Source organism: Arvicanthis niloticus, chromosome 2, assembly GCF_011762505.2.
Source record: "Arvicanthis niloticus isolate mArvNil1 chromosome 2, mArvNil1.pat.X, whole genome shotgun sequence".
Taxonomy (NCBI): Eukaryota; Metazoa; Chordata; class Mammalia; order Rodentia; family Muridae; genus Arvicanthis; species Arvicanthis niloticus.
The window spans coordinates 51354295-51377993 of record NC_047659.1 but is presented as its reverse complement, the minus strand read 5'-3'; the positions used below and the strand labels follow the sequence as shown (position 1 = coordinate 51377993).

Sequence of the window (23699 nt, the reverse complement as noted above, 5' to 3'; positions counted from 1 at the left end):
CAACCATCTGTAATAGAATATGATGCTTTCTTCTGGTGTGTCTGAAAACAGCTACGTTGTAGTCATCATTAGAAATATAATAACTATATCTTTAAAAAAAAGTGAAGGTAATTTCCTTTGGCTTATTAAAATCATGCAGTCAACAACAACAACAAAAACGCAAGGATCAACTTACTTTAGGATTAAAAATAATGCTAGCTTTCTGTAGTCAGAGGCACTGACTAGCAATCACTGCACTAGTGAACTTTTAATTCTCTTAGGTGTTCTACGATCATTCGGCTCCTTCAGAGATGACACTGGGTGCCTTGAAAAACTAAAATGATTCCCCACATACACACAGATTAAAAAGTTAATTACTAAATGAACATTTTCTTATTTAGCATTAAAAACCATCTTTACCTATGATCCATACAGAAAAAAAGACATGAATTAGAGGTAAACAACATCAAGCAGCTTAGTATTTATAACACAAATGATCATAAAAACCATTTTTTCACAATTACTATACTATAATAACAAAAAATGTTTTCAAGTGCATAAATAAAAATACAAATATTTTAAATAGGACAAATTTAATCATAATAAAATTGAAAAACACAATACGTACCACCAATTGGTATGATACAAAGGTTATATTTGCATGCTAGATTCACAATCTTAACTACATCATCATGACATGCTGTTGAAAAAGAAAAATGTATTAACTATAAGTACATAAATAAAATCTGCATATTATTACAAACTAAAGGTCAGTAAAGCCCTTAAACACCTAACTTTTCCTTGTTTACTCATACCATGGTTAAATAGCTGTAAACAACATTCTTTTTAACTGTATTTTTAACATTCAGACTTAGGAAAAAGTATTAAAAATGTACTTCATGTCACATTCCCAAACATTAACATCTCATACAAGGAAGATCTAATCATCAAAACCTATCAAATAACATAGACAAAATAATCTATAGTCCTTCCTCTAATATCCCACTAACATCTCTTTTCGGACCAGAGTCAAACCTGAAATCACACATTGATTCTTTGACTTTCATGTCAATGACACTTCTGAGGAACTTTAGGCAGTTATTTCAAACAAAGCTCTTAGTTTGTTTACCTAAGATTAAGCAGAGAATAAACAGTTGGTAGGCACCTCACAGCAGTGGTGCTATGCCTTTTTTAGCACAGTATAGCCAAACACATGTCTCATTTTTCATAATCTTAACTTTGGTTAGGTAGGTACTGTCAGCTAGGTACCCTACTGGAAGGATGTTTTATTTCCTGTTTAAATAAATACCAATATTCAAACTATGCAAACAGCATATTTCACATACTTTCACCCATTAATTTTAGCACTACTGTTTCTTAATTCCTAAAAAAAAAAAAAAAAAAAAAAAAAAAAGTAAAATCTTACTCAAACTAGAGTAGAAAAAATTCTTTTCCTTTGTATATAACTAAAGCTATCGAAATAACAAAACTCAGACTGAGGAAGACTGTATGTCAAGATGGTACTACTCCAGCTGTCTTTGGCACTAGGGCTTGAGGGGGACAAGAGGAAGCAACATGGCAGGGATTACTTAACACTGTATCACATGGAAGACAAAGTTTTGAGGCAAGGAAACTAAAAAATTGTACTATTAACTGCTAAGATCCTAAAAGACAAAGAAGGGTATTAGGAAAAACAAATTAATACATATTTACGTAAGCACAGAACTTGTTTTACAAATGTTATAACTATCTCAGCTTGCATAAAGCTGTAAATACTTAGCCTTTGTATAGTTCCATTGCGGGGTAGTAATTTGATGGAGATTAAACCTTGCATATGCTAAAGACATACTCTACCAAGAAACTGCAGGCTCACTGCAATTTTTAATCAAATTTATTTTTAGGCTTTCAGATTAAACTTATAAAGCTTACTACTAGCAGTGTAAAAGATAATAGACGATGGTTAAGAAGTGGCACCACAAATACTAGCACTTGCTTTGCAATCATAAGGACCTAAGATCAATTCCCAGCACTTACTTTTAAAGCCAGGCATGGATGTGCACACTTACAAATGCACCATTGGGAGGATGGGAGGCAAAGGCAGATGGATCCTAAGCGCTCAATAACCAGCATGCCCAGCAGAAATGTTGGGTTCCTGGTTCAATAAGAAACCTTCTCTTAAGGCAATAAGGGAAAGAGACAGAAAGATCCCCAACGGTCCTGCTCTGTTTTCTACATGCATGAATACAGGTATACACACACACACACACTCATAATTACATATCATACCATATATACACACATGGCGGGGGGGGAGGGAAGAGAGAGAGAGACAGCGACAGAGAGACAGAGACAGAGAGACAGAGAGAAGGACAGAAACAGAGAAGTAGACTAAGAATAATTAAAGAAACACCAGAAGAGTATCTATTTTTTAAAAAATGTTAAGACAAATGGATTCTATAAATGTAACTAACTTATTTAAGAGTCTTCTTTGACCAAGCTATCAGAAACCACTCCCTCCTGCCACCACTCACCCTTCTTTGTATTTCTCTGTAATGGGTAGCACTATCCAATATATTATATACTTATTTGTGCTCCTTCACTAAATCTCATTACATTTGAGAACAGGGGTTTTCCTTCTCAACTTCTTATCCTTAGTACATAGCTGAGGTGTTCATAATTTGGTATGTAGCACACTGATAATGCATAAAAACAAACTACGTGGAGAATTTGCTTTGGGATTTGGCTTTTGAGATAGGCTGATTTTAAACTCACAGAATAGCCAAAGATGACCTGGAACTCCTGACCCTTCTGCCTCTGCCATCCAGATGATAGGATTACAAGAATACATGACACCCAGCTCAAGTGAGATTATTTTTTTTCTTAATTTTCAATTTTATGTGTATTGAGCATTCTGCCTCTGTGTATGTCCATATAACTTGTTTATATAGTCCCCACAGACGACAGAAGATGTGTTCGATTTCCTGAAACTAGAGTTAACAGATGGTTGTAAACTGCCATGTGGATGCTGGGAATACAGCCTGGGTCCTCTGGAAGAGCAATCAGTGTTTTTAAGCCATGAGCCTTCTCTCTAGCCTCAATTAAAATAACAATAATAATAACAACAACAATAATAATAATATTGTCAGTGGCAGTGGTGTATGTGTGCATGATAGGGAGCACATGAGTGAAGTCAGAGGGTGATTTTGTGGAGTTGGTTCTCTTTCCACCTATATGTAGGTTTCAGGGACCAAATTCAAGGGATTAAACTCAGGTTGTCAGGCTTATAAGACAAGAATCACTATCTTCTGAGGATTCTCACTAGCACACTAAGTTAATTTTGCTAATGGAAATTTTGACTTTTACATACATACCTACCAGTGGAAACATAGTTTACATGAGTGCAAGGAAACAAAAGACATCCACACTATTTGACAGTCACAGTAGTAAAGGGTCCTGCCTGAAGGATGGACCTCAAATCAGGAAAGTTCCATATAATTAAAATCCTTAAAAACAACTACAATAGATTTCATAGATAAGTATGCATTCCTCCACTTGTGTGAAATTCTAAACTACAAAAGAAAACAACTATCTCCACATCTGGAACTAAGATGACAGAATGTCTCAAAAATTTCATAGATAAGTATGCATTCCTCCACTTGTGTGAAATTCTAAACTACAAAAGAAAACAACTATCTCCACATCTGGAACTAAGATGACAGAATGTCTCAAAATGCATTGTTGCAAACTACAATGTTCTTTCAAAATTTTCCCTCATGCAAAGAAAAACTAGGTTTCATTACCTTCATTTAATTCATATTAAAACTAAATAAATTCCTCAGAGAAACAAACTATACTAAAATGATACAAAGAGTTAAAAAAAAACTTACTTGGCCATACAACTATATCAGGAATCCGCTCAAACATCCCTTCTCTGAGCAAAAATATCTCATGAAGACAATGACCTGTTTTGTTGTATAAAAAGAAAAATGCAAAATAATTTAACTTACAGAAAGCTTCTAAATAAAGACAGAAAGCCAATGTAAGTAGGCCCCGTGTGAGAAGCCCAGTATGAATACCTGCACAAGCAGTGTGAAAGTGAGCAACTCCAGTGTGAGCAACCCCAGGGTGAGGAGTGTGAACATGAGTAGTTACATCCCAGTGTGAGCAACCCCAGGGTGAGGAGTGTGAACATGAGTAGTTACATCCCAGTGTGAGCAACCCCAGGGTGAGGAGTGTGAATATGAGTAGTTACATCCCAGTGTGAGCAACCCCAGGGTGAGGAATGTGAACATGAGTAGTTGCATCCCAGTGTGAGCAACCCCAGGGTAAGCAGTTCCAGTGTGAGCAATCCCAGGGTAAGCAGTTCCAGTGTGAGCAGCCCCAGCGTGAGCAGCCTACCGTGCGCTCTAAACACACGATCATCTGCTTCCTGTGAGTAGGAAATATGAGCTTCTTTAAGTTCCTGAAGGAAATCTTCATTCACGATAGAAGGAGGTGCTTCACTAGGATTTATGGATGTCTAAAATATAAAATTGATAACTTTGACTTATTTCTAAATAATAATTTTTGATCCCCTCTGCTAGGAGAATGATTGTAAGATGCGTATTTTTTTAACATTCAATATATGATATATCAAGTACTAGAGTCCAACTTGGTAACAGTAGCAAAGTACAAATGATTTGACTAATCATATCCCATAATATATATAACAGGGAAACTATGCTTTCTCTTTGTTTCTATGACTAGTGCTTTGTTACTAACAATAAAGACTGTAATCAACAATAGAGAAGACAGGGAAGTCTCACACCTCCAGTTTAAAGGTACTAGGTATGCTTTACATTAAAAACTTTCACCTATAGATAAAATTTACCATTTCCCACTCTTCAATGACCATTTTAAAATGTTACATGGAAGATCTTATATTAAGTAATAAAGCTATTATTTTAAGATAATTTAGAAATGTATGACTTAATATAAACTTGGTACTCGATTCCAGTTGGTATCGTAAAGCCTAACCTTCAACTATAAAGTTAAAACAACACTGAGCATGTCACTCAACCTCCCTGAGCCTCAGCTTCTTCACATATTAATAATATTAACAACCAAATGTGAAGGGCTACTATAAGCAGATCAGGTATACTAATTAAAAGCACTTAACAGCATGTCAAACATATACAACTAAATATAAGGAAAATTAATACAGTATTTGGGATTTAAAAATCTACAAGAATATATAAACAAAAAAATATCTGATATTTCTATACTCTCTTAATCTCTTAAGGTACTGTATCCATTCAGATAAATATTAATTTTACTCCAAAAAACCAGGTACTATTCTAAGAACCTTACAAACAGCAATTAGAGTTAATGGAGATGAAGATGGGGATGAGAGGCTGTGGGCTTACCTTCATAAAATTTATCTTATAGTTAACAAAAGGAAATAACCAAACAAAGCCCAACAAATATTCTGCCTAGCATTTTAAATTATTAAAAACAGCAATGCAGTTGCAACTGTTGAAAGCCATCATGTGGACCCTGGGAACTGACCCCCGGTTCTCTGTAAGAACTCTTTTCCATTTCCAGCTCCTAGAAACAATCACACGCTGAATACAGTGCATGACATCACGTAAGACAGTCTATACTTATAGGCTGGAATATACAACTGGAAAGACAGTTAACTACTTTATGTATTGCAAAATAACAATAAAAATAATGACAACATAAAGAAATGCCAAATATTTCATCGGTTTCACAAGATAATTGTACTGAACAAATATAACAAATTATGACAATAGCTAATTGTTTAGGTATAAAAAGCACAACTGAACATATTGTAACTATTATTCACTTACTTTAGAGGTAGTTTTATGCTCCAGATTTACTCCAAGGGTGTTTTGGATCCAGTCTTTCAAAGTTGGTAAAGCCAAGCCACTAAGAGGGTACCTAAGGTACAAAGTAGATAAAGAATGCTAGAGAGATGTATCTTTATCTAAAAATGAAGCTTATATTCTATGTCTAGGAATGATCATGCAATTCCTAAAAGCTTCAGTAACTAAACTGCTTGTCTACTAAATATTGTAATTCCAGAGTACCCAGATCCTACTTCCATGTGTATAAGTTTTGGAGAGAGGGGAGAACTGACTACCCCTAAGTGACTAAGCCAAGCAACCACCTTCTCCATGCCCCTCTTCAAGAGCTTACAGAATGCATCTATTCTTCCTTTCTCTCATGTCTTTGGATCAGAATTCAACAATCTAGGAAATGAAGCCTTAAGGAACCCATGCTGGGTGTAGTGGCAGCAGTTCAATTTTCCAGTCTCTAAAACTAGCAGACAAATTCTCTACTTCTATTACTTCCTAAATCAACAGTTCTCAACTTGTGGGCCATGAACCCTCTGAGAGTTGAATGACCCTTTTACATGGGTACCATATCTGCTATTTACATTACAATTTATAACAGCAGCAGAATTACAGTTATGAAGTAGCAACAACAATTATTTTATGATTTGGGGGTCACCACAACATAAGGAACTGTATTAGAGGGTCGCAGCTTTAGGAAGGTTGAGAACCACTACCCTAGAAAACAGTCTCCAGCAGCACCACTGCATTCTCTTTGCTCTTCATTAATGCTCTACCTTTCATCATAACCCAAACCTAGGTGTAAATTACGAGACTTAAATACAAAGTCACTTCCAATAAATCAAAAGCATGGAGGACCAGGAATGACTCTTTGGATCCTGATTCAGAAAACTCCCTATACAAGTCATTTGTAAAACAGGGATGATGAGAATGTGGATTAAATAATTATATATTATAACAAGCTTGTTACTTTGGAAGTATGATAATATGTGAGTGATTATAAAGGCTTATTTTTAAAGATATAAAAGTATAGGTATTATAATGACATCAGAATTTAGAATATTATAGAATAAAAAGAAATGATAGCAAAATGCTAGTAATTTGCTTAGAGGAGGGAACATCATATTATCATGCCCTTTTTTATATGTTTAAAAATATATATATAAAAAAAAAAAAGGAAAAGAAGGAATAAAGTGAATTTAAAAGCGGGATTACCTTTTCCCAGTCAGCTCAACCTGGCCCTTCTTATTGAATAAGAACTTGGAATCATTATAGCCCCATCCATTCCATTTCATAACTTCTTGCCTAATGAGAAAAAAAATACATGTATATATGTTGCGCCCCCACTCGACCAGCAAGGAAGACGCAAACAACTGGATCCTTCCCAACACCTTTATTGAAGCACTTCATTCATCATTTACCCAGGAACCTTGAACACCCGGAGCGAGCTGCTTATATGCCCAGCCCCGGTGGGAGGATGCGCGTGGAGGAGCACGATTGATCAGAATTGCAGTGCTTCATTTACATATCCCACTCGGGAGGGGTTGGCGCCAAAACTAAGTTGGCCCAAGGGTGATCGCGCAGTGCACTTGTTTACCAGTAGATCATACCAGAAGCCAGCGCCATCTTGACCAGCCGAGTCAGGTCGGCAGCCTACATATACATACACACACACACACACACACACATATATATACACACACATATATATACACACACACAAACAAGACCTATCCTGGTACTAGAGATGGCTCAGCAGTTGAAAGGGTGTGATGCTCATACAGAGGACTTGAGTTTGGCTATCAGGATCCACATGGGGTGACTCACAACTACTTGGAGAATTCAACACCTCTGGATTCTATGTGCATTGCATACACCTATATCAAATGCTCTCATGCATGCTCATGCACTGTCTCAGTCTGTCACACTCTCTCTCTCTCTCCCTCCCTCCCTCCCTCCTTTGTGTATACTTGATTAAATTTCATTTTGAGTTTCTACATAATCATACCATCGGCAACTACTACCATTTCCATACTTGATACTAAGAAAATATGTAAAATCACTAAGACAAACACCAAAATCAATTCGCTTGCTACAGACTTTAGATGCCAACCTCACACTTCAGCTCTTTCTTCTTAGTATTCTTTCCAAAACATCCAAAAAATTTTACTTAATTAGTCTCACAATAGGTATTCATGTCATCAACATTGTTGGTGTAAAGCAAACGATACTAAGAAAAAAATTATCTTATTCCCTTGTTTCAGTCTTTTCATGTTCAATTTGTCTTTTACAATATTAATATTCTCTCTCAAACACACACACAAACTAAAAGTAATTTTTAACTCTTTTTAAAAAGACTTGCTAAACATTTCAAAACCAAATAAAGTAACATTGGCTTTTAATTTTTACAATCATTTAAAAGACCTTATGCCCATTACTACTAGTTGAAATAAAAATAAAAACAAAAATGCCTACATATTAGCAATTCCAAACATAAAATCATTGTAATGAGCTGCACGTACTTCACAGTGCGCCGCCACCAACAAATGTAATGCACTCAAAAAGCGGCAGAAGGGAGTGGACGTAGAAGATAACTGTTTCATCTTAAATACTGAGTTTAAAGTAGGAACATAGCGTAGCATGCTCAAATTTCTGGGTGTGGTCCCTAATAGTGTACGTAAATAGACTCAAAAACAAAAACCAAACCTTATCAGAAGCTCTAGGATAGAGCAAAGGCAGTTCTGAGAAAGAAGCTTAGATGTCTCTGCTAATATCTAAACTTCAGAGCACATTCAAACTTAGTGAACTCTTCAGGAAGGAAACAACAGACCAAGCTTGAAAGCAGTAGTGAGAAAATAATAAAGACCAGGGATGAAATTAATAAACAGAAACTAAAGCTAACTGTGCCCCCAGGGGCATGGTGTTATAAGATGGTAGAGCCCTTAGTAGGCGGGGTCTAGTAGGCGGTCTAGAGGCATTAGGGGCATGTCCTTAAAGGGGACTGTGCATCCCTGGTCTCTTTCTTACAGCCTGGGCACAGAATGACTAATTTGCTCATCCACTTTCTGCTTAGTGTGATACACTGCCTTACCAGTGGCAACACCAAAACAATAAGTACCAGTCACAGAAGGAAACCTCCAAACCGTGAGACAAAACAGACCTCTTATTTAGCAACTGATTCTAATTATCCTCCTATGAAAAAGGCTGCAAGTACCTTGATGTGTATTACAGCTTCAACATATGGAAAAGCTTCACAAGTTACAAAATCCAAATGCTAAAAAGATCCTCAGAAAGTGCCCTGTCCCACATTTCCCAGACAAAGAAGTCTTACCTAGAAACATTCAACCCAGTCTCACAACAATATCCAAAACCTGCTAAATTATACCCTCAGGTAACCAGAATAATGTAAAAAGCCCTCTTTTCACCATTCTAATATTTTCTTAAAAGGCACTATTCTAAATTCTTGCTGTGGTCATTCTGCACTGGGCCTGATGAAAACACTTAAGAATCTGGTGCCTAATGTCTTCCCCATCATATAGTAAACTCTGTCATTTAGAATAAGCTCAAGGCACCAGGAAAACTGCAATAAAGAATACAAAATCCTTAGCTTTCCCAAACATTCCAATAAAAGGAAGTTGTTCATAACTAAACCAGGAGTAAATTAGTATCGTATCCCAGGCATTCAAATTCCTGAAGCTAACCACACCAAATTGGATGTTGTCAAAACCCAAGACTCTTCCTACTGCCAAAATGAAGGTTGGCTTGACTTTACCCTATTAAACCACGTTTTACAAACTTGCAGAACCAAGTAGTACAAATATGAAAAGGAAAAATTACTTTTTGCAACAAAAGAAAATGGGTACTTAGAGACTAGCATCATATATACACAAGGTGGCAGTATTCTCCTAGATGTATGGTTTGCAAACCCCATTTTTCCCACTCCCCAGGCCTATTACTCAGTCATTAGGTTATTACTAATCCATAAGGAGTTCTTTTATTTAGTCTTAAATGAGATCTTGCTTTTGAGTCTGTCCCTGGAGACAAATAATCAGATCCCCACCCCTCCTCAATAATAAGTTACAAGATTCTGGGTTTAGTGCATGGCTTGTGCCATTAGTTTTTCTAAGCATGGTATTCTCATTCAAAGTCAGAAAAAGAAAAAAGTTATTTCACCTACTTTTACTCTGGGTTAACAACTTTTTTTCAAGACCAGTCCAATGCTAATAACTTTTAAAGCTTTTCTGATAAAATTCTAATGAAAAATGTCTTCCTTCTTACTCAGTTCAGAACTTTGGCCTATCCACTAGTTTGAAATGAGAAAAATAGCTTTGGGAAAAGTGAAAAGAGAAATAACACTGAAGCCTCAGTGCTGGCCGAGCTAACCAAGCTCAGTGCCAGCCACTTCCAAACCAATCGAACATGGCCACCATGAGCAGAAATCTAACCATCCTCAAGATTTTCTAAGACAGATCTTTATTATCTGGTTTGTGACTGACTGCTTCAAGATTGGTACAACCAAAGAGATCATGTGACATAAGAAGTGATGAGAAAGCAACACATACAACTTCTTGACAAAATACACTACAAAAATTCTCATAGACCAAGGTATGGCTCAACAAGGTAATAATATTCTTGCCATCTATACAAAATGCCTCATGACTAAACTTGCACACTACCATGTCATACTTTAACACAGGCCAATGTCACTATTGTGTTTCAGTGCTAGCTTCCGTATTTAGTCCTTGGATGCAGTAAGCTGTTAGTCTGCTATTTGTTGCCAGTCTAATACAAACTTAAATATGGGATTTAATAATTCAGAGAATTGTTACCAAAAACATAGGAGGTATACTGGAGAGTTGGCTCAGCAATTAAGAGCACTTGCTATTCTTCCAGAGGGCCCAGGTTTAATTTTCAAGACCCAAATAAAGGTTCACAACCATTGGTAACTCCAGTTCCAGGGATCCAATGCCCTCCTCCAGTCTCCACAGGCATTGCATTCATATGGTGTACAGCCATACATACAGGCCAAACACCCAGCTACATAAAATAAAAATATTTTGTAAGGTTTTTAAGAGGGAAAAAAACACACATGCCTCTACTGAGCAACTCTGCAGAAAAATCCTGTGCTAAGTATGCACAAGTGATGCCAGTTATGAATCCAGCAGTAACTCCTGGTAACTTCTAGAGACAAACCCATGCCCTGTTCTATAAGGAAATATGTCTACCACATTCCTTCACTAGAGAATGGAGAGAGACCGTGGAAATGCATTCCGTGAGATATTACACAATGTTAAGAATCACTGAAGTACACTGACACCAGATTTTTAAAACAATATTGGCTACTTTTTTCTCTATGCAGAATCTAGATTTAAATGAAAGGAAAGAAGACTATTTGGCAAGAAGGAAGAGCACTGGAGGGGAGGAGGTGTATAAAGGTAATGTACAATGGTGTATGTATGAAAATGTTATCATGAAACCCATTATTTTATATGCTAACTAAAAAATTAATTTAAAATAAGAAAAATGAATGAGAAAAAAATTAGAAAGAAACAACTATTGAACACAAAGAAAAGGAGAAATAAGACTCAGAGCATAACAGCACTTAGGAAAGAAAAATTAATTAACTGTATTTTATAGAACATATATACATATCTGTCTCTCTATGGGCACCCATGAATATTGTTGTTTCCCTTTTTACCTAAAAATATTTTACCTAAAATATTATTAACACTCAGCAAAGTCCCTTCTACTTTGTAACAGTTAGTTAAGATTGTTATCTTTGCTTCCAGGAACCAAAGAGGGGGAAATTAGCCTCACAAAGTTTGGAACAGGGACTTAGGAGATGGCTCAGTGGCTAAGAGTACTAGCCTCTTGTGTAGTATTAGACTCCTGTGACGGCAAGAGGACATGAATTCACTTTTCCAGCATCCGCAGAAAAGCCAGGCATGGTAGTATGCCTGTAACCCAGCACTGAGGGGTGGAAATAAGGGATTAGGAGACCCTGTCTCAAAGCAGTAAAGTAGACAGCAATAAAGACACCCAATATCTTCTACACATTCATACACTTACACACACACATACACACGGGGGGAAGAGGGAGGGGAGAGGGAGAGAGAGAGAATGTATGTTTAAAGGACTCAATCATATCAGCAGTATAAACATTACTCATTTTAATTGCACAGCTCTGGCCACCACCTTAAACCCAACCATATGACTAGAATTTCTGGCAGTGAGCAGTCAGAATCCACATTTCTGAACAAGCACTATTAGAATACTCCAACAGGGCCATCCACACACAGTAAGCACTATGTACTTAAGGTGTCAGCAGCAGAAGTCAAGAATAGAAGAATCATCTACTAAACAAGGAACACAATGCTTAAGTTCAGTGCTATAAAATCAAGTTGTTCACCAACCTTCTCCAAATCTAGAGATCAGCACTGAGAGAAAGAAAACAAAAGCCCACTGCACTCAGCAAAGAGGTGGGCTCAGTGGAGATGAGCAATGAACGGGACAACATGAGGGCCGAGTGGAAAGGGAAAGGGTGACAAGGAGTGGAGATGTGCATCCCAGCAGGGAGGCTCGCAGATTTCTGCCTAACTGTTTTAAGAAAAGGAAATGAGAGCTACCCAAAGGAATTTTTACCTAAATCTTAGTAAATATTACGTATTATACAACCTCCTAGTTTTATACATGTTAGGCTTACAAGTACAAAATATTTTTAAATATTTATTTTATCAATGAACTTGGCTCTCACAAGAATGTTTACTCAAAGTCCAGTATGTGTTGCAAACATTTCATACAGTGGCAACAATGGTAAACTTAACTTAAACATCATGATTTTTTTGTTTTTACTCCACTGCATGGTTCTCAAACATCAAGTTTGTAAGTATGGTAATCATATGGCAAACTAAGAAGGCTGGTTCATCTGTTTCTAGCACTCTTAACTACAGCCACAGTGAGTACCAAATAGTACACGGCAGCAGGCAAACAGTCCTCCTTTCTAGCTGAGAGTAGGTGGTTTCACTATGGTGCATGTAACCTTTCAGTTCTCTAGAGATGATATACACTGAATAGCCAAGCAGAGGTAGAAAGCACAGGAATTTCTGTGCCTACATGACTGAAGTATACAGCTATGCAGGAAAGCTATAGGCAGCAGCATCAATGGGAAGCACAGGGGTAAAACACTATTTTCTACATGTCATGTTGCCACCAAAAGTACAACTCATTTTGCTTTAAAACTGCTCACACTTGCCTCTGCAGGAACCCTGCACATGGTACACAGATATACATGCATGTAAAACACCCATACACATAAAATAATAGTAACGACAACTTCAAAGAACTGCTCACTCTCCAGCTATTCCCTAACAGGTATTCCCAGACCAAAAAAATTATAATAACTTCTGGGACATCATGCCCTTTTATGTCTGCTTATCTTCATACCTGCTCCGTGTCCCTTCTCTGAAATGCCCTTCTCCCCCTCAAGAACTACTAATCAAAGAAGCTAGTCCAAAAGCCTCTTTTGAAATGCTTCTCCTATCTTCCTCAAGGATTTATGACTCCCTCTGTACACAGTAATTATAACATTTATTACATTCTCTATACCATATTTGTCTATTAAGCTCCAATGGACTGCCCATCACTTGTGCAATGATAGAAATTAACTCTTGGTCCCATGAAGGCTGAACACTGAGTGGGGAGGAATTCGAGGGTGGGGAGGTGGGAGTGGGGGGTAGGTGGGAGCACACCCTCATAGAAGCAGGAGGAGGGGGGATGGGATAAGGAGTTCCTTGGGTGGTGGGGGGAATGGGGTAAGGGGATAAAATTTGAAATGTAAATATAATATCCAATTAAAAAAAAAGAAAAAAAAGAAAAGAAATTAACACAACACCAGCATGCAGCACTCAGTTTCCCTGAACAAAGACTGGTCTCATAATAGAAATCATTTAAGAGAGAGAGACTTAAAAAAAGAAGAAGAAAGAAAAGAAAACCCAGCTACACAGAGACCACTGACAAGGCCTCAACATTAGAAAAATCAAAATTTTATTTGAGTTGCTGTCAGTAAAGACAAGGATCTTTTAAGTCACAGCTAAAGAAATGTCCCTGATCTATCAGACTGAATAACAGGTGGGGATGAAGCTCAATGCTGTTAAAGAGACAAATTGGATTTAAGCATCCAGATAATGAAAAGTAAGAAAAAAACCAAGGACATTCTGGGAATAACCAAACACAGCACATGTATGCAGAATTGGAGAAACCAGCAAAGCACTCATTCACTTAGAATCAGCCAATAGTTACCAATTTTAAAATGAGTCTTGGAAGTGATAGCACCTTAAAGTCCCCACAAGATTGGATAAAGCTAATACAGTGCAAGAGGATGAGGCTGAAACGGATGAACTGAGGACTGGGGATATGGTTCATGATGCAGCACATACAAAAGGGCCTGATTTCAATTCCCTGTGTACACATGCACAATAATAAAAACCAACAATAAATTCATCTTTTCCACTCTCATCTAACTCAGATTAATGGTTAAAACCAATCATCCTAATCAATACAAGTACCAAAACACTAGATTTCCTTTTATTAAGAAGAAACCAATTATATAAAATCTTTAGTAGGCTTGGCAAACTAGGTGGTATTTTAATAGCTTTGAGGCTGAATTCTAGGAAAGTTCAAGCCCCTTCAGAAGAAATGCAGATTCCAACCGGGTAATCTGAGCAGGAACTGTAAAGTCTGTGAACTGGGTAATTCTTATTGCTCTACTCCAGGTTTCAGAACATAAGTGCGGCCTACTTGATAATATGCAATTTCTAACTGAGTAACTAACTAACTATATGACCAAAACCCCTGGTAAGTAACTTCAAGCATGATACAAGAACAATGTATCATATGTACTCACACAGAAGTTTGTTCAGTGAATGACATGATACAGCTGCAAATCACAGCTAGGAAGCAGAACACTCATCAGTAGTTACTGAGTTACTGGAAATCTAAATTTTCTTTAATAAGTACACTCAATCAACTACTAAAAATTCAACCTTAACGATAAAAATGGTTGAGAATCAAAGGAAGATGCTAAGTCTTATTTTAAGAAAACAATATAAAACCTGATCTTTTATATGTTTATGAAACTTAAGACTCTGGCCAATAATGACTTGCTTGTAACTCAAAATTAAATGTGTAAGTGGGAAACAGATTTAGATTTGTGCTCTTAGTTAAAATCTTTTAAGTTCACAAATACATCAACACTGAAAGCATTTTAATGTTCCTGTCTCAGAGAATGATGCTTACTTGTCACAAGCCTGGGACCTGAGTTCAATTCTTAAAGTCATGTAAATTCAGAGGAGGATCAACTTCACAAAGTTGTCCTCTGACTTCCACATGCGCACTCTAGCAGGTGCATGTGCACGCACACACATCTGTAGTACACACACATGCACATGTATACACACACACACAATGAATCCTTCTTAAATTCCTACTCAATCAGTTTACAAGAATGATTTAGTCTGGTTAAAAGTTAATCTCTCTTTGACTATCTAGGTTTATTGTCTTGCTTGTTCCCTGACTAATTTGCATCTATTGTATTGCTAGTTCCTCAACCTAAAACTGACCTTAATACGTGCATGTAATTTAAACAGTATAAAAGCAAAAAAAGGGGAGGGATGGGATAGGGGATTAGTGGGGAGGGGGAATGGGGAAAGGGGGTAATATCTGAAATGTAAATAATTAAAATATCGAATAAAAAAATTAATCTCTCAAGCTGGTGAGATGGCTCAGCAGTTAAGAGCACCAACTGCTCTTCAAGAGGTCATGAGTTTAAATCCCAGCAACCACATGGTGGCTCACCACTATCCATAATGAGATCTGATGCTGGCATATGGGTGTCTGAAGACAGCTACACTGTACTTTGGGCCAGAGCGAGCAGGGCCCGGAGTAGGGCCCAGAACAAGTGGGGAGGGGGAATGGGGTGGGGATGGGGATGGGACATGGGCTCAGAGCAAGAGGGAGAAGGAAAGTTAATCTCTCAAATAACTGGCATGGTTAAGGAGACTATATACACTGTAAATATACTACATAGTAAACACTGAAAACCAAACTCACTAAATATGAAACTAATCAGTTTAGCCTCTTCTTTTCTAGTAATACATACAGAACATTCACTGCTAGAAACCTCATATTAAAACAACCAAAATAAAAAGTAACAATTATTCAAATGCTCATTAATAACAAAGTTGACAAACTATAGTAATAGACACACAATATGTGGTGGTTTAAATACGCTTGTCCTAAGAAGTGGCACTATTAGGAGGTGTGGCCTTGTTGGAGGAAGTGTGTAACTGTGGGAGTGGTCAATGAGACCCTCTTCCTAACCACCTGGGAGCCAGTCTTCTCCTAGCAGCCTTCAGATGAACTCTCAGCTCCTCCTGTACCATGCCTGCCTAGATGTTGCCATGCACCTGCCTTGATGATAAAGGACCTCTCAACCTGTAAGCCAGTCCCAATTAAATGTTGTCCTTGGTCATGGTGTCTGTTCACAACAATAAAACCCTAACTTCGACACAATGGGATGCTTTTCAACAATCAACAATTACAGCCTCCATCAGTAAAGCATTTGCTGTTCAAGTGTGAGGACCTGAGCTTGGATCCTTTGAATCACATAAAAAATGAGACACAGTGGTATGTATGTGTGATCCCAGCACGAGAAGGGTGGCACAGAAGAATCCTGGGGCATGCTGCCCTACCTTACTGGGTGTCCGAGAACCAGTAAGCTTCCACAAGAAACTCTGTCTGAAAAAATAAAGTAGGCAAAAGAATGACTGAAGAAGATACTTGACAGTGACCTCTGACCTCCACATTTGCGCGTACACACACACATACACAAACCCACAAACACACACACAAAGTGGACACCAGGTTGGGAAGCTAGTTCAGTGGATAAAAGTGCTTGCTGTACAAGAGTAAGGATTGGAGTTTGGATCCCCAGAACCCACATAAAAGAGTTGAGAAAGCAAGACAGACCTGTAATCACAGCACTTAGGGCACAAAATCAGAGGACTCCATAACTAAGTTAGGTAGTTAAAATACAGGAATTGGCAAGATCCGGGTTCAGTGAGAGGCCCTATCTCATTAACTAAAGTAGGGACTGGGATACGGCTCAGTAGTAGCTAAAAGCACTTGATGCTCTTGCAAAGGACCTAGGTTCAGTTCCCAGAACCCACACTCCAATGTGCTCTCCTGGCCTGTTTAAAAAAGAAGTGTAGGGCTGTAGACCTACACATATAATTAAAAAGTCAATTCACCTTTTTAAAAAGGAAAGATCAGGCTGCAGAGATGGCTCAGCAGTTAAGTCTGTACTTCACTTGTGGATCACCCAAGTTCGATTCCAAGCATCTATGTCAGGTAGTTCACAAATGCCACTTAACATCAGTTCCAGGGAACCCTCTTCTGGGCCAGAGATAACCTCTTCTGGCCTCCCCAGACACTGTACTCATGAGCACAAACCCCCACTCAGACACACATGTACAAATTATTAAAATTTTTTAAATAAAGTATGAAACAATCAAGAAAAATACCAATATCAACACCAGGCCTTCTGTGTATGTGTACACACAGGCATACACACACATGAACACACATATACATGTGTATATTTAGAACAATTCAAATAAGTTTTTGATCCATATACCATTCCCACATTACCTGTGCAATACCAAATAATACGCATTGCAATTGAAGGAAAACAAACATCAAAGAAGGATGATCAGTTATAGAATGTATGGTATGTAACTACAGTACATCGTGGTATCAAAGAATGAGAAACGGCATAAAAGGACTGATGGAGACAGATTCTCCATAGTGACAGCTGCCCTGTCAAAGGTTCTGTGTGATGTACTGCAGTAGCAATGGTAATAGCAACACATGGTAACAAAAAGTAAAAAATGTTGTTCAGGTTCTAGGTAGCTTCTTTAACCTGTTTCTCTGATTTCTTCAGAAGTATTTCAGCCATACTCCCATTCCACAGCTCCTGTTTCTAATACTAGAAGACTTCAACCCAAGGATGGAGGTCTGTCCCCAAGTCTCATGCTCACTCTTTCTCAGGACAGAGGTGATCAAAATACTCAATGAAAGCACCAAGCACCTGGGTTAATCTTTTCTCTCTTTAAAATACTCTCTCATGTTAGCTCCCTAGAGCTATCTCCCCACAGAGGAAGCCTGAAGTCTAACACTGCCTATTACATAATCCATCTAATTCAGGGTAAACATTAGCCATGTTCTATCTATAATAGATGACATTTCACTTCTTTTTTTAAATTTCTGTTTTATGTATATTAGTGTTTTGCCTGAGTTTATTATGTGTACTACATGCCTGCCTGGTGCTCTCAGAAGCCAGAAGACGATGTAAAATCCCCTTAAACTTGAGTTGTAAAAGATAGTTATGAACCACCATGAGGGTGGTGGAGACCAAACTCAGGTCCGTGACAAGAGCAGTAAATGCTCTTATGAACAACTTCCCCAACCAACATTTTCATTTCTGGTGTGTCCTACTGTACCATCACTCAGCTGATTCTAGACTCACACTTTGGGAAAGACATTATTCTGTAAAATCCAACAAATAAAGAGAAGACAGAAAGCAGTTACTATGCTGTTCAAGGGTGGACTCCACTCCAGATCCTCTGATTTAATTTAGGGTTGAAATTAACATACTAATCACACAAATAGCAGAAATCTTTTCAATTATAAGAAAATAAAAGATTAATATGCTTTTAAAGTTCTATAAAGTATCTCATGGGACTACAACAGCATTATATTTCTCTGTGGCCTAAAAGCAGATATCTGAATTTCCTCCCAGATATTCCTTACTAAGTGAACTTGGGGTAGAAGGCCCCACAATAATCTCTGGACATGAGGAACATTTGGAGAAGGCCTGGTTTATGTCACTGTGCAAACCAAAGATTAATATATCAAGGTTTCTTACTTCAAACAGTCTAAACCAAGCAGTAAACCCTGTAAGACCCCTCCTCTTCTTGTCTAATCTTGGTTCTCCCACATTCCCTGTTCTCTTTTATTACCAACACTGTCTTCTCCCATAAAGGAGCAACAAAACTCATTAACTTATAAGCAGCTAGCCTATCTTTTTAAACCATACTTTATGGTTTCCTAAATTTTGAATTTCACTTGGATGGAATATTTCTAATCTATCAATAATACAACATAACTAACATTAAAAACAAGACACAGTACTCAACTATTATTATAACAAATGGTTTTAAGGTTAGCATACAAGGAAAGCAACCTGACAACTTTACCCCAGGAACAAATACCATAGTGTAACAACAGGGAAACAGCATTGGAAATGAGCTCTAGGGATGAGGCCAGAGCTGAAACACCAGCTCATTCATTTCACAGCTGCCTATCACCAGACCAACAAAATTAGCTGAGCTTCTACTTCCTCGTCTGTGACATATACTACCACCGTTTTTCCAGAGCTGTAAATGAGGTACTGTAACATAATGTACACATGCTTTAGAATGGCGCTTGGATGTTAACAAACTCAACTTAAAGTTCCTATTAGCACCATCACTAGAATTCCCAGCTAAGAACTCATACCATACTACTTCTTTTGGTATAGCTACCAAAATAAGCTTCAATCTTTCCAAAAAATATTGTCATAAGTCTCTTGTACAAATAACGTTTGCTATAGCAATGAAGCTATGGGCTGCTTTCCTAAAAAACATTTGCAAGAAATCAACTCAGCTTTCTCTCTTCTAAAGAACATTTACCAAAGTTGTGACATATGCTAAATAGTACCTCCAAGGCTGGCCTTTCGGAACTGTTCAGTTTTTTTTTTTCCCCCTGAGACAGGATCTCTCTTTGGCCTGGAACTCAAACAGGTTAGGCTTTCTGGCCAGAAAGCTACTGGGAGCCACCTGTCTCCACCTCCCTGGCAATAGACATGATTTTTACGTGGATATTGTGGCTCAAACACATGTCTTCATCCTTGTGGGCACACCTTTTACCAACTAAGCTGCCTCCCATGCTCTTAAATAATACATTTTTAAAGAATGACATATGTAGGCTGGGGCTCTAACTAAGGAATGGAGCCCTTGCCTTGCTTGCATGGTGCCATGTCCTTACTGCACCTCAGTCTTAGTGGCAACAACTACTGGCTATTCTCAGTCCAAGCAGTCCCTGCCCAGCTTATGGTGCAGGCTCCTCCACTCACCAGCATCTACACGGTCTTTCACCAACTCATGTGCTATCATTACTTGTCCACTGTCTCTACTCCAACTAGAATCCAAGTTCCATAAGGGCACAGCTTTCTGCAATGCTGCATGCTACATCCATGAATTGATGGACTGATTATCTATAAGCCAAAGCCCTCAAGGCCTACCATCGCCTCTGTCATCTACTCCCATCTCTGCCAACACTCAACTGTCACCTAATTACAACTTATACGTCCATGGCTCCATGCTGTGACACAACAAACTTTCCTCATTACTCTATCTGTCCATTAAAGTATCAACAGTGTTTTTCAAATCTTTCTCAGGAAGCATCTAACCCCAGAAAGTATGCCACTCTTTCTTTCCATTGTGCTGTATCCATACCTGCACCTACACTGGCACTCATTAAATTACTGGAACTTGTATTGTAGCCTCTCTTCCTAAAATGTGAGTTCCTAAAGGGTTTTACCATCACCCTAGTACAGCCCTTGTCATAAAGCAATTTATCTGCAAATATTCACTAAACAAACATATGCATGACTACTCTGTAAGAGGAATGAAAGCATGGCATGTTAAGAAATCACTACTTCAAGCTTATGATAAATTTACATATATGCAGTCATGAGAAAAAACAGTGATAACTGTACTGGCTGGTTTTGTGTGTCAACTTGACCCAAGCTAGAGTTATCACAGAGAAAGGAGCCTCCCTTGAGGAAATACCTCCATGAGATCCGGCTGTAAGGCATTTTCTCAATTAGTGATCAAGGGGCGAGGGTCCACCCCATTTTGGTTGTTACCATCCCTGGGCTGGTAGTCCTGGGTTCTATAAGAAAGCAAGCTGAGCAAGCCAGGGGAAGCAAGCCAGTAAGTAACATCCCTCCATGGGATGTTAAATAAAATAAATACAAGCATCAGCTCCTGCTTCCTTACCTGCTTGAGTTCCAGTCCTGACTTCCTTTTGTGATGAACAGCAATGTGAAAGTGTAAGCTGAATAAACCCTTTCCTTCCCAACTTGCTTCTTGGTCATGATGTTTTGTGCAGAAATAGAACCCTGACTAAGACAATAACCAATACCACCTACCCAGAGTAATGAAGAGGAGTAACATGCAAACCACCAAAAGATTCCAAAATCACTGAACACAGCTATAATCAACCTTGCTGGATATGTACCTCAGTTCTTCCTTGATCCAAAATGTGCCTTCCCTTTAGGCTCAGTTCTTACTGCTGTAGATGTTAAGACCCAGCTAAGTAGCATAAATAGGAAAAATTTGGGTTTCCCAACTGTTGAGAACCTCTCTGCCCCACGTTTGGGGGCCAAAATGTTGTGGACCGCTCTACTAATGTTTGAACCCGCACTGCCAAAAGCCTTGGAGGCTAAGTTGTTAGAGCCTGCACTGCCCCAAGCTGCTTCAGTCTGCGAGTCGGGGTTCAGCAAGAGAGAGAAAGAGAGGACGGACTCGAAGAATGGAGACCAGACAGAGTGTGATTCAATCCCATTTATTCTTCAGTCTCTCTTCTTCTCTTCAAGTCCTAAGTCTTGAGTTCCTAGTCCCTAGTTCTAGTCCCTAGTGCCTCCAAGCTCCAAGTTACTTCTTCCAAATGCTAAGTGCCTAATATCTAATAATTCTTCTTCCGAGTTCTCTAGTCCAAGTGTCTTCTTTCTCAATGCCTAATTCCTACTCCAAGTTGTACTCTCTAACCTAATTCATAGTTCCAAGTTGAACTCAACTCTTCTGTCTGCCTCTCCCCTTTTATATGTCTCACTTCTAAGCCATGCCTCTAAGTCACACCTTTAAGTCATGTCCTTAGGTCTCGTCTCTACATCTGATCTCTAAGTCACGCCCTTAAGTCTCGGCTCTAAATCACAGCTTTAAGTCTCACACACCCAAGGGAAGATCCTGGGTATCTAAAGCAAGATGGTATCAGAGTGTGCTCAGCTGTTGCAGACTATTGTAATCAAATCTCTTGTCAGGGTATATGGCTCAAGATGGCTGCAAGGATGATAGCCGCCTTCTGTCGGCTCCCCACACCCAACTAACAATAATCAAGTAGAATGATCACACTCTGAGAAAGCTTCTGATGCTTCATCCAACACATGGTTTTATGTTTCCCTTAATACATGGTAGTAGCGTATTAATCACACTGAATTACATACAAGCATTTTGATTAAACTTCAGAGCAGTTCTACAGTGTAGATGTTACCACTACAAAACTAACCCTGAGCTTCCTCCCACTTTCACCCTATGCCATAAGTGGGCTGTAGTTGTCCCCAGGCTACCAACAACTTCAGTCTTTGACACCCATTGCAAGGACCACCCCTACTTAAAGCAGTTCCCCTCACAGCCTTAAGAAGTCTTACCCAGCCTGGCAGTGGTAGCACACACTTTTAATCCCAGCACTCAGGAGGTAGATGCATGTGGATCTCTGAGTTCAAAGTGAACCTAGTCTACAAAGCTAGTTACGGGGCAGCCAGGGCAACACAGAGAAACCCTGCCTCAAAAAAAAAAAAAAAAAAAAAAAGTAGTCTTACTTACTCCATCAGAGCATTGCTATTTCTTCTCTAAATGCTGAAGGCAAAGCCACTAAATCCAACCTTAAGGAAACCTGCCCTGACTACTTAATTTAATAATGTAGGTGCACATATAGATGTTTAATCACAGGAATGCATGCAAATGAGAAAATAGCCATGTGTATGAAGCCATTGGGAAAAATGAAAAATCTTAAACCCCATAACAGCTAATATAACATCAGTGAAACCAGAGGATATAAGTGACTCTCAATTTTATCCTCTCCTATCACCAAGTAACCAAATTCTGGAAAACGTACCTCCTCATATTCTTAAAATGGCATGCCTTAATCCAAAGTTCCAGCATTATGCATTAAAGATAAGAGATTCCTAACCACTGTCTGTCTGCAGACACAAGCAACTACAGCTATTTGCTCAGAGCTTGTGTAACAGACAGTACACTGAACATCTTTCAGCTGCATTTTTCTGTTGTCAAAGCAAAAATGCAAAGCAGGGATTAGTTCTTTGTTTGTTTGGTTTTGTTTGGTTCTGTTACCGCTTTCTGAGACAGGGTCTTCAGCCTCTACCTCCCAAGTGCTGGGATTAAAGGTGTACACCACCCACCACATCCAGCTCTACATTCTTCTTAAAATGAGGGGACAGAAAGCTTATAGGGTAAAAAGGCCTGATGGAATTCAAACCTAGGTCTGTTTCCAGCCATTACAGTGCCAACCAAGTCATTTCTATTCTAGTGTGTACTTTCTGAAAAGTAAATCTGATGTTCTTTCTGTCTATATCCCCTGAAACAATTTTCCCTCGAGAGCCCTCCCTCGTCCCTTGTCATTCTCTCAGCTCTACCACACCTGCGTCCGTCTGGCAGTTCTCTAGTCCGCCACTTTCTTTACCTGTGACCATTCTGTTTGTCTGCCATGAACATTCTTCCCCTCCAGTAGGCTGTTTTCATTACAAACCTCAAGATTTACACAAAAAATCCTGGCTCAGAAAAGCCTTTATCCTAACAAATACATATACTCAAAACTAGGGTTAAGTGACCATGAGTTTCAATTATACTGAATTATTACTTTAGTGCCCTATAGTGAATAGCACATTTCAAAATCCCTACAGTT

General features: G+C 38.5%; 1 protein-coding gene across 1 annotated transcript in view; it reads right to left on the bottom strand.

The window, feature by feature from the left end:
* Positions 1–23699, bottom strand: part of Agps (alkylglycerone phosphate synthase) — a 97617-nt gene that overhangs the window by 72577 nt on the left and 1341 nt on the right. Inside the window, exons 2-6 of the mRNA XM_034494389.2 lie at positions 7053–7142; positions 5832–5922; positions 4378–4498; positions 3867–3941; positions 608–679 (exon numbers count right to left, since the gene is read on the bottom strand). Of these exons, the coding sequence (XP_034350280.1) occupies positions 608–679; positions 3867–3941; positions 4378–4498; positions 5832–5922; positions 7053–7142 (449 nt within the window). The remainder of the gene's footprint in view (positions 1–607; positions 680–3866; positions 3942–4377; positions 4499–5831; positions 5923–7052; positions 7143–23699) is intronic.